The 12,483-nt window shown below is 46.6% G+C and overlaps 1 protein-coding gene across 1 annotated transcript in view; it reads right to left on the reverse strand.

Annotated features, from left to right (window-relative positions):
• The window catches only part of LOC125946830 (scoloptoxin SSD14-like), a 109,305-nt gene that overhangs the window by 86,622 nt on the left and 10,200 nt on the right, over positions 1–12,483 (reverse strand). Inside the window, exons 3-4 of the mRNA XM_049670913.1 lie at positions 4,780–4,930; positions 1,140–1,202 (exon numbers count right to left, since the gene is read on the reverse strand). Of these exons, the coding sequence (XP_049526870.1) occupies positions 1,140–1,202; positions 4,780–4,930 (214 nt within the window). The remainder of the gene's footprint in view (positions 1–1,139; positions 1,203–4,779; positions 4,931–12,483) is intronic.

Genomic DNA, 12,483 nt, shown 5'->3' on the forward strand with positions numbered 1-12,483 from the left:
AAGTAGGAATGTCAAGTGTTATATTTACCCATCTGTAGAATAAAATTTGGTCTTTTCGCTGTATTTTAGTAAGCACAAAGCAGCGGTAAGCGCAAGCTTTTTTTCCCCATAATTTTAACGTGAAAACCTAAGAGACCGACACGTCCGGACATCCTTTCGCCATGAGCAACAGCTGAGGACGACTGGAAGCGCTGTCTGCGTAATGGCAGAGCACCCTAGTCCCTGTTTCGGGAACAGCAAGCAGCACAGCCTGCTCAGCGCATGGTATGCAGACTTGCATTAAAAATCAGTGGCATAACGTTATTGTTTTCGCGATGTTTACAATGCACTCCATGTTTAAGTCGATGTCGCCCACTGCTGCACATTCCAGTTGACTGCCCGCACGTACTCTAACGTGAATTTATATGAGTTGCAAGCTACCCTCTCTATGGATATTTTGTACTGTGTGTGTCCTGGGAAATGGATCTCGCCGTCATAACGACCGCTACATGTTTGGGTCACTAGTGCATTGACCTCTTCACTACGGAACGAAGGGTAGGCAAGAAAATGAGGATCTGCTTTTAAAAGCTTATTTTATTGTTACCGAAGCTCACAAAAAAGGGGGGAAAATTGCAGGTGGACGTAAAAAGCTTTCTGAAGTAGATATATCATTGTCCTAGAATGCTGACACGACATTGGAAAACGTAGCCTGACATGTTCGGAGCCAACATTTTTGATAAGGGCTGCCTTAGCTGACACTTGGCGCCCTTCCCTGCATGCTGGGTATTCTGAATAAAAAAGGCAAAAGGTGAATAAATCGCTCAACTTCAATTCATCAAACCTTTTGATGAGGTGCATTGCCTGTTTAGAAAAGTTTCCACAAATGTGGACGCGTGAGGCGAAGAGTTTAGGGCAGGAACCACTTTTTTTTCTGCACGAGAGCGCGTTCAAACTACTTGTGCGATGGGATAAGCTGTGGGAAAACTCTGTAATGGGGAAAAAACCTTGTAATCATGTTAACCACCTCCGATACATTCGTTCCCAGAAATTGACGGCAATAGCTATGAAAAGTTTGTTTCATGCAGTTTTTGCATCGTCTGCAGCAGCCAACGTCCTATTTATTTGCCACAAAAAGTTGCCAAAAAGCGAAAACTTCATACCTGGCGGTCAACAGTTCAAGGTTCGAAGTCGTACCGTTGTTTTGCCTCAGCTTGTCTGAGAGTCTGCAGTACAGAAAAAAAAACACTTATTGTGAGAAGGGCTAAATATAAACACAAGTAATAATTTGATAATTCAGTACAATCCGAATTTATCGAACCCACGATTAATGAATTATTGTGTATATCGAACAGCTCTAACATCCCCTTCTAAATCGAATAAAAATTTAAAGTTACTGGTGCACTCGTATATAGAACGCCCGTACACTCGCACATTCGATATATCGAACGCGGCGCCATGCCGAAGACCGAAAAGTGCACTTATTTGTACCCTTTGAGGTCTTCTGGCACCTGAAGGGGCAGAAGGAGAGTGTGCAGTCAGTTCAGCCCCATCCAGCTGTTCGGTTACTCCGTGTGCTACCTCGAATGTCAATATGCCTTCTTTCCAATTTACGTGGAATCTTCGTGTAGGTTGAATGCCCATTCGCGATTTCATTTTTCGCGAGCTATGGCCGCTGCAACTGAAAAGAAAAGAATCAACTAGGACTTCGCAATGAACTTGAAAGTTATCCAGGTATTTTTTTTCGCTGGTAAACAAAGTGTGCCTGCTTTATTTCCGAGTTGCGTGCAGTAACTTAGCGGCTCTCGGACGCACCAATCGATAAGCCGCCGTTTGTCTGAGGGCCTATTATTTTATATATCGAATTACCTATATATCGAACTTTTTGGTTATCCCCCTCAGATTCGATAGAACTGCGTTCGACGGTAGAAAGCATTGTGAGTCATCTACACTTTTCCTGTTTCGATATATCATCGAGGAAAATCGACACAGTAAAATTTTTACTACCTGAATAACCTTTAGGCAAAAGATTTATTTATTTATGCAGCGTAACTAGGGGTGTGTGAGCATTCGAAACTTTCGAAAAGCGAATCAATAATCGGCCCATTCAATTCAGTTTTCGAATCAAATTGTCTGTTCGTAAAAAGGAATAGTTTCAAATGTTCTGAATATTTTATGTCACCAAAAGTGGGCGCCCATCGTGAAATTGGAATAAAGATGCCATAGTTTTCAGCCTGCGACTACACACAAAACACAAAAAGGGGAAATTGGGGGGAGGAGTACGCAACGTCGCTCAGTGAGCCACACCTTTTGGTTAAACGGTTAACATTTGCAATCACCCGCGCTTCCTTAGAGGTCGAAGTAACTTCTTGAATGCACCTAATGCTCCCGGTATGCTTTAATAAAGAACACTTCGCAACGTAGACTGTATTGACAGGTACGTGCTAACGTTGGGAGTATACTAGGAAGTGAAGATCGTTTTATATTAACCGTGAGAACATCACTTCATTTTTTGAGCAATATTTGAACAGTATTCGATATTCGGATCAATTCGCTTCTGGCAATATTCAATTCGCCTTGGATTCGGCTTCGAAAATTACTATTCGGACACCCCTATAAGCTTGTGATCGCGATCCAACGCTCAGCTCGCAGTAAAGGACTCCGGTTTAATTTCTACCGCATGGGATTCCTAATGTTCACCGAAATCAGTACACAAGAATGACATTATACAGCAGAGCTGTATATGTCTTCCCTCCTTTAGATTTTTCAAAAAGCGCTACTCACCGGATACTGAGGGGAAAAACTCAGTTTTGTTCGACCTATAATGCATCGTTAATGTGTACACGTCGCTTTGGCGTGGTGAGTTCTGGCTTCACCGGCGTGACAGGCCGGTGAAGTGGGTGTCGCTCGAATTTACATAGTCCAATTGTGGAGCGCTGATTGCAGAATTGAAAAACAAAAGTCGCAGTTTCTCCCGAAAGGCGAAGCCTCGATTATATAATATAATATTATAATAAAAATTTTACGTCCATCAACTTGGTGGAGGAGGCTGCAAGTAAAAGCGGCTCCAATAGAGGCAGCTTAACGAGGCCCGCAGCCCCCTTACAGAGTATTAGGCAACAACAATTCATACATGTATGCACATGCGCATTATGCATATATATGCCTACATGTACCCACATATGCGCATATACATGCACATACATACGCGTGTGCATACAGCGCCACTGGTGTCCAAAAATACTCAGGTAGCTTGTGTAGTTCTCATGGTGACAAAATGAAACAAGTAGACGCCGCTAAGCACACACACACGCATACATATATATATATATATATATATATATATATATATATATACACTCTTATGCATACCCATATATATATATATATATACTTGATATATATACTAACTGAAAGGAAGTACACTTAACCAGTAACTTAAAAATGCTGCACATACAAGTCTCTCAGTTGTTTGGCCGTCATTTGCGCGACATCAACGCCTAGATTCACATATTCAGTTAAAAGCATTGGCATTGTGTATGATAGCTTTGCCCTTAAATAATTTGTTCTGGGTGTGACCACCCGCCATATTTCTTTATGACGGGTAACATAAAATTTGTCATTTAGTTCAAGGCTACAAAGCTCTCGTAGAAAGGAGCGGTTCAGTTTTACTTCTCGCCTAAAGGCAGCTGTTAACTTGTACTGGTATAATTTTGACAGAGAAATTATGTTGGCTTCCTGAAATAAGTCTATAGTACGGGAGTTGTACGGGACATTAAAGAGCAGCCGATAGAAAATACGACTATGTGAACTAAGGATAGAGACTTTATCAGCCGCATAAACTTGTAAACATTCGCTTACTAAATAAACTAACAAGCAATGTGTCAGGCGCCCACAAGTAAATATGAACACGTCTCACTCGATGACCACGGAAGCATGCTGTCGGAACACTGTAGTGTAGGAGGTGCGTCAGCAGTAGCGAGCTAAATTGGCCTTCGTGCCCTATCTCGCTTCAACGCGAACTAAACGTCGAACGCACAGCGCATACGAAGCCGTGGGCACTAGTTGCACGTTATCCACATCGCAGATCGCTTTCAAGATGAGGCCCACACGGGCGCGCACTTTTGCCACGTCGCAGATCGCCTTCGAGGTATGCCGCGCTCGCCGCCGCGCCGTGAGCTGCCGCCACCCAAACACCTTCTGCAAACCAAGTGTGTCTATAACGATCAGAGAGCCAACACGGTTGTAAAATGAGCCCATCATACGCGCACTAGCTGCAATAAAATAAATGCATGTCCGCTCCCTAATGTGTGAATAAGCGTTCAATAAAACACGAACCTGGGATGTTGGTGCATGTATAACCTGCACAAATGTAACTGTTGCGTTTAGTTAGTCCAATTCCGTACCCTACTACGAATACAACATTTGAAGCATGGTCAAAACGTTTCATGTACCCCATTGCCGCTGCATCTCTGAGATACCCTCCCCGATTTGAAACGTTTTTTATTTTTTCACAAGAGCACTTCTGAAACGCATAATCGTGTCCAAAAGGCATAGGTTGGATGAAGTGCCTCATAACGCCGCTACGCGTGTCCAATAACCCGGTTGGGTACGCCTGAATATGATAATTGCGCATACTTAAATACCGCACACGTTAAAGCTGTCTCATTTTCATCCATCCCTAAATTACAGCACTGCCTGTAATTTGATTGGAAACTAGCACGCGGCTTAGTTGAAAATTTTCAGTTTTGCGTGTCACTCTTGGTTACGCCTTCTTCTGTAGCTTTACATTTGGACACTTACCTGGCCGCACGTTCCGGAATCAGTTCGAGGAGCAACACACCACTGGAAGGAAAGGGTGGAGCGTACAGCGTGTACTCTGCGAAACGTCTCGTCACGGGCTCAGACCAGGCAGGCTTGTACTTTTTGAAGTCGTCTTCGGTCAACACGGCATCTGCAAAACAAACGAGAGCATATTAGTCCCGTTTCGCTTTATTTCTTTATCGCAGACTAAAGGTAGAGCAGGTGAAATCTGTGCACGCTTCTCTTTCCAAAGGTGCACTTCACTCCCCGTACTGCTGTCTATAGCACGAAAGCTTTGTAGCGAACTGCGATGAGATTTATTGAGCGGCAAATAGATTGTAAATGAGTAGTGTACAACATTGAAGCAATCTTGAAGTGCGAGCAGTGGTAATTGTATGGTTCTTTCATCAGGAACCTATATATAGCATTTAAGCATAGGACGCGTGCTCCTGGTGGTTAGCAGATGTGGCGTCAAACCTAACACGTGCCCCCCGAGACGTTCCGCGTCCTACCGCGGGCAAACCAGAATCTCGGAGCTGATGTATAAAAGGTGCGCTTATTTTCAACCTTATAGTTTCGGTTTTGAAAGCGTCAAGTTTTTTGAGACTTTTTCGGAAGGCACGGACTCTCATTTCAAGCGTGAAAATTTCCACGGGAGTTTCCTCTGAATGTGCTGTACTTGAAACTATGGACATTTTACGCTATACAAATTCGGTTGCGGTGGCACTTTTTGCGAATATACTAATAGAGCTTTTTCTTTCACATTTAAGTTAGTAAAGGTGCTCGGTCATGACTGTCTCGGCACTAAGCTTTAACACTGAAGGAATGAAAGAGCTCGAGAGGCAAAGGCAAAGCTCGAACTACCAACTCTTCAACCTTGTCAGTGAACATCTCTCGTGGCCTTTCAGGGAGGCTGCCACTATAGGGGGCCGCCAGTGTAGGCGCTCTTCACATGGGCACCGTGCCAAATTGCTCCAAAGGTGCAAAATCACTGAATCCTGGCAGCAATCCACCAACATCGGATTCCGGACCACCCCTGGATCCCGTGGAAACTAAAATTCTAAAGGTGGGCCCATTTCCGCCAAAATTATCAACTCGCCAAAATTCGAAGCGCCACGGTGAGGCTTAGATGCGCAAGTCCCAGCATTCAGCACGGAAGCCGCAGCCGTCGCCGCCCCCGGCGAGCACGGTAGCCGACACCACGAGACGGGGAACGCGGACGCAAGCCCGACGCCCCCGCGAATGTCAAGTATGGATGGGGTAGAAGTGACAGGCGAAGACATCACGCCAGAAGTGATGCAGGAGCCAGGTTGGCTAAACGTACACGTAAAAAAGAGTTCCAAGAAAGCTGCCGAGGTCGCAGAGAGAGTCGCCATTGCCGAGCGCGGGCGCGGAATCTCCAAGGTAGCGCCGCGCATGCGCAAACCAACAGAGCCGCACCAACCCCAGTTACCACCGGAAGACCTCAAGGTCGTGCTGCGCCCTCGCGGAGGCTTCGACGCGACGCAGCTACCCACCGTGGCCACTACGTCTTTTACAGAGGCGCCGAATATCGGTGCCTGCTGTACAAGAAAAAAACATGAAGTGTGCAAGCTCTGCGAGCGCCTCGGGCACAGAGGTGACGTGTGCCCAAATCCCAAGAATGTGCGATGCCGGGGCTGCCGCGCGGCTAACCCCGGAGAAGACCATAAATGTACGCCACGTTGCGAGCTCTGTGGCAAGGATCACCAGACTGGAGACAAGAAGTGTAAGGAACTCTTCCGCACACCCTACATCATGAAGAAGAGGCAGTGGGAGCAGCAACTGGAGCGACAGAGCCGGCCGACGGAGCGAGGAGTCAGCGCCGCCCCCGGCAGCAGCAGGAGCCACTCGAGGTCGTTTCCACGCTTGGGGGCAGAGCGGCAGGGGAGATCCCGCTCAAAGTCCAAGCCGAGGCACGGTGCGAGATCGAAGTCACGCGACAAGCCACGATGGGGCTGCAGCCGTCACCGAGGACGACGCTGGGGAACACGCCAGACTCACAAGTAGGCTGGGCGGACAGGGTTGCCCAAAAAGCCCACGTTAAAGATGACGGCAGGTCCACCTTAGAATCTAAATTGACTCAAATCCAGGAAATGCTCAATCAGGTTTTAACAGAAAACAGACAGCTAAAGTCAGAAATCGCACAGCTTAAAGCTGAAAAAGCTGGTGTTCGTAGTAGAACACCGTCTGTTAGTAGCGCTGAGACTCATACCCCTGTTCCTACGCAGAGAGAACCCACAGTAACTGCACCGCCGCATAAAAGAAGGGCAGAAGAGGCCCCTGAAGGTCAAGGCGCACTTTTGAAAAGCTAATGGAAACGGTGCAGGCAAACTTTGACAAACTCCATGTCAAAATTGACATAATTGAACAAAGAACAACTGCACTGGAAAACTCATTTGCAGAACTCAGACCAGCCACCCGAAAAGACCGCTGGAACACCATCCAACTCGCATTAGAAATGGCCCCGAAAACCACCAGTTATAAAATTTGGCAATGGAACTGCCGTGGGTTCCGCCGCAAACGGGGGAATCTGCAGCAGTTCCTCGAATATTGGCAGAATTCTAAAAAAGAAGAGTCACCCGACGTCATTGCCTTGCAAGAGACCGGCGGACCGGCAAAATTAATGGGGTATAAATCATTTGCCTCTAGTGGCGCTGACTCTCGTGTTACGACCCTGGTGAAGCGCAACTTAACAGTTGTTGTACATGATGTCGCGACGTCTAACACGGAACACATCCTCATTGAAATTATACCAACCAAGAAAAGTGAGCGCAGCCTCTTTGTGCTAAACGTATACAGTTCGCCGAGAGAGCGACAACGGTTCGGGCCCCTGTTGCGCAAAACATTAGACATAACGAAGCATAACACCACCATCATTGTTGGGGATTTCAAGGCTCCGCATCCGACATGGGGTTATCGTAAAGACACCTTTAAGGGGCGAAGCCTGTGGGCGGACGCGCAGCAGATGGGTCTCACTTTAATGACCGACCCCCAACAGCCCACACGCACGAGTAACAGCGTGTGCGTGGACACAACACCTACCTCACATTCGCAAAGAATACACACGAACCCCAGTGGGTTAACACACAAGAAAATTTGGGCAGTGACCATTGTATCGTATCCACAACACTACACACAGGGCCAACTAAGAAGCAGGGTCGAAAGCTTGCAATGGTAGAATGGGACACTTTCAGGCAGATACAACACGAAGACGATGACACTGACACAGAGTCCACCATCATCGACATTGATGAGTGGACCTCAAAATTACATAGAGCCGTCAAGGAAGCCACTAAGGAGAACCCCGAGGAAGTCGGTCTAGAGGCAGCTGGCAGCAAACCTCTCCATCTGTGGTAAGCACGCAGCATCCTGCAGGAACGGTGGAAGAAGCAACGACATAACCGCAATTTGAGACGGCGAATTGCGAGACTCAATAGGGACATCGAAGACCACGCCAATCGCTTATCCCGGCAACAGTGGGAATCCACTTGCAGTAGCATGGAAGGCCAGCTGGGGCTGAGTAAGACGTCGAATCTCCTTCGATGTCTCAGACCCGGACAACACTCACACAGTGCAGAGACAAAACCTTACCAAAATTATACATGGGTACCCAGGGACCACCGGGGAAATATTAAATGAAATTAAAAATCGGTATATTGGCAATACACAGAAAGAGACACATAAAGACTACATAGGTAAGGCGAACCTTTCTTTAGATGAGGAAAATACAAAGGCTGAAATGAGGGCGGATATTATTTAGTTACGCAGGAAATTGGCGCCAGGGCCAGATGGTATCACGAACAAAATTCTACGAAATTTGAATGATGAATCGATCGCGATCATAATTAAATATATGAATAAGTGCTGAGCAGAGGGGTCAATACCGCAGCAGTGGAAAACTGCACACGTGTTGATGATCCCGAAACCTGGCAAGAAACTCCAAATTGAAAATATCCGGCCTATTTCTTTAACATCGTGTGTCGGGAAGCTGATGAAGCACGTAATCCTTGCGCGTCTCCAAAATTACATGGAAGACCGCGGGTTGTACCCTCTCTCTATGATTGGGTTCGTACCGCATCACTCAACGCTGGACGTCCTGCTCCAAATTAAGCATCAGATCCTCGACGCTAGCGGCCGGGGTACAGGACTTAAAGCCATCTTGGGCTTGGACCTCACGAAAGCCTCTGATAACATAAAACACAGTGCGATTCTAGAGAATCTCCGGGATTTGGGGGTGGGCCACAAGGCCTACACCTACATTCGGGACTTTCTCTAAGCGCACTGCCAAAATCACCCTCGGGGATCTTCGATCAGAAAATATAGAGTTGGGAAGTAGGGGTACACCACAGGGCTCGGTATGTCCCCTTTTCTGTTTAAACACAGCAATGATCGGCTTGCCCAAAATTCTAAGTAAGCTCAGGGTCCTCATCACGCTCTCTATGCCGACGACGTCACTCTTTGGGTGACGGGCGGCAGCGAGGCGGAGATTGAGGACACATTACAACACGCAGTGAGGGCAGTCGAGAGCTATGCTACAGAGAGGGGACTTAACTGCTCGCCGCAGAAGTCTGAGCTACTGCTGGTGTACCCCACCACAAAAAAACAGTACGGAGGACAACCCAACATAACACTCACGGCGAACGGGGGCCCGGTACCGTAGTGGAGCAACTCAAAGTACTCGGACTCCGGGTGCATGCGGAGGGGAGGAATACGGAGACCATCAAACTCTAGAGATCAGCACACACCTAAACAATACGATTAATTAAGAGAATAGCAATAGACGGTATGGCATGAGGGAGGCCACCTGGTTCGCCTGGTGCAGGCCTTCGTCATTAGCCGTATCGTCTATGTGGCACCTTACCTAACATTTCGAGCCGCAGAAAAGCAGAAGCTTGAAGTCCTCATTAGGAGGGCACATAAGCAAGCGATCGGCGTGCCCCTCACTACACCAACTGATGAACTGTTAGAGCTAGGTATACATAACACTTTGGGACGAATTAATAGAGGCGCTCACAATATCTCAATATAACAGGCTGACACTAAGTCCAACGGGACGACACATACTTAGCAAACTACACATACACTATGAATAACAGCACGGAACTAAAAAAGACATCCCTAAGCAAATAAGGAAGGATCTCCGTGTCCCCCCAATACCAAAAAAACATGCACCCGGAGCACACAAGAGCGCCGGAGGCTAGGGCTCGTTATGTTGAGCACAAGTATCAGGCCGTGGAGGACGTGGTCTATGTGGCCGCCGCAGAATATAGGAATCAGGTGGGTATGTCTGTGGTGGCGGTAGACACGGAAGGGAGCCCCTCGTCAGCGGGACCGTCACCACAGACAACCCTGCAACAGCAGAGGAGGCAGCAATCGCATTGGCAATTGCATAGACAAATTGTCAGTGACTCAAAGATCGCTGTATTCAACTTCGTCAGGGGCCGCATCTCCATGGAGGCGCTCAAAATATTCAAATCATATAGTGACCAGCGACGGCGCAGGACGATCCATGTCATTGGGAACCCGCGCACTGCTCGCTTCCTGGTAACGAGGCGCTCACACAGTAGCTCGAGGACTTACTCGCCGAGCAAGTGAGCCAGCCCAGCCAGGGTCCAGAGGAGATCGAATGGTCACATATAAAGAAATTACCTACCACCATCGGCTGGGCCTGGCATGGTATCCCCCGGCTCACCCTAAATTAACTAAGAAACAGGCAGTTGTGTAGAACCTCCTCCAGACCAACATGTATCCAAGCCCAGTGTCCTGCAGCCGGTTTTATCCCGGAAGTTATACAGACTTATGTAAAATATGTAATAATAGAGCGGACCTGCCGCACAACTTGTGGGCATGTCCCCAGGCAGAAACATTCGAGGGCCGCCAAATAAAAGATCAAGGCAATGGGCAGCCCTGCTGCTCAACTCAGACCACCACGAGCAAGATTGGGCGACCCGCCTGGCCGAGAGAGCCGCCGAGATACAAGATATCTCAGCCGTCTCCCAGGTGACGGGGCAGGAGCGTCTTTGACCCCCCCCCCCCTCTTTTGTAAAACGGGTCAAATAAAGTTGTTTTCTCTTCTTCTCGTGGTCTTTCATTCTTTTTGCGGGAAATTCCGCGCAACGCAATCAAGGACGTGCAGCAACTATCCCCGTTTACCACTTTATGAAATGGCGCTAGACTTCGAACCCACACAGAGAATATTGACATACCTCCGAGGTTTCTAAATGATTTCCTATATCATACTTCGTATGAAAATGGTTTGGTTTCTTATCACAGGAGCGACATGTAAGTGTCATGACATTATGACACAGAAGGTAGTGACGTGTGCTACCAGGACACAACGACGTCTTTTTTTGGCATTCTAGCCCTGTTGCAGCGCTATACATCTAGTTTTCTTGGACGCTCAAATTCTGAAATGAACAGAAATGTTCGCAATTGTTCAAGTTTTCCATGAATAATATTAAAGAAATGTTCGCAATTGTTCAAGTTTTCCATGAATAATATTAAAGGTGGCGTACCAGATGCTTTGAGCTGTCGCTGTATGTACACCTGTGAGCAAAAGTATACGGACCTAAAGGTCGCCGAAAAGCTGAATTTATTCGTAATTAACAAGCATAAACTGAATTCACGCGTACACTGATACGCATAAAAGCTGATTTATTCATAATTAACCAGCATAAACTGCAATTCCACGCGTACACTGAAAAGTTGCAATGCCAACTTGGACGCAGTTATCAATTTCATGTTGCGTTGGCAGACAGCGGAAAATGCGCTTTATCGTGCAACCTGGTCTGTGTACTGTTGCTCACGGGTGTAACATGACAATACAGGTAAAAAGTTTTATGTGCGTAGATAACACGCTCAATAAATACAGTAAACTATAAGTCAAATTTGCTTCCTGAAATTTCAGACTTTTGAACGGCCATTGATGAGCGGCAGATGTACGTCGTTACTGGAATAGTTTAGAAACTCTTTACTCCTATATTTGCTAATTATTTGGATGTCCGGTGATCGCTGAATGATTGCACGACTACCTAGGTACAGGGAATCTTAGAGTCCTTGTAGTAGCCACACTGTCTCTCACGTATTCAGCGTTACGAGCTGTTTGCATGAAACTATGGGCTGTGTGGAATAAGACCTAAATTGACTACCATCGGCGTCTGACTCTGCTTAGTATTTCAAAGCACGTGCTACGAGATTTATGCAGAAGTGAGTCAGAGAGATTCTCGGTCATGCGGTCCGAAAACTCGTGTTCTACAGCCTTAGTCTCTGCGATAGAAAACAAATAGTAAGAATTCTTGGTGTTCTTTGAAATCAATGAGAACAAATATTGGCGTACCTCAGGGATCCATACTTGGCCCTTTTTGTTTTAATGTATGTTAAACGACCTAGGTAATTGCCTGCTTTCTTCCAACTGTATTCTTTATTCAAAGACACAACTATCCTTAATTAGTCTGACTATTCGTAACCAACCTACTTTCCAGACTTAGTGCTGACTTAAGTATGATAAATTGATGCAATATTACCAACTGGATGCAAAGCCGTCTATAAGTGAGTTTGTTTTATTCATGTTCCACCAACGCTCATCCGCATTCATTCCCCGCTCTACCTTGGTAATAAACATATCACCTCAGTGCTTCCTGTAATTATTTGGGTGTGGAACTTCATGGTAATCTTAAATTTCAT

The sequence above is a fragment of the Dermacentor silvarum genome, chromosome 7, assembly GCF_013339745.2.
Source record: "Dermacentor silvarum isolate Dsil-2018 chromosome 7, BIME_Dsil_1.4, whole genome shotgun sequence".
In the NCBI taxonomy this organism is placed as follows: domain Eukaryota; kingdom Metazoa; phylum Arthropoda; class Arachnida; order Ixodida; family Ixodidae; genus Dermacentor; species Dermacentor silvarum.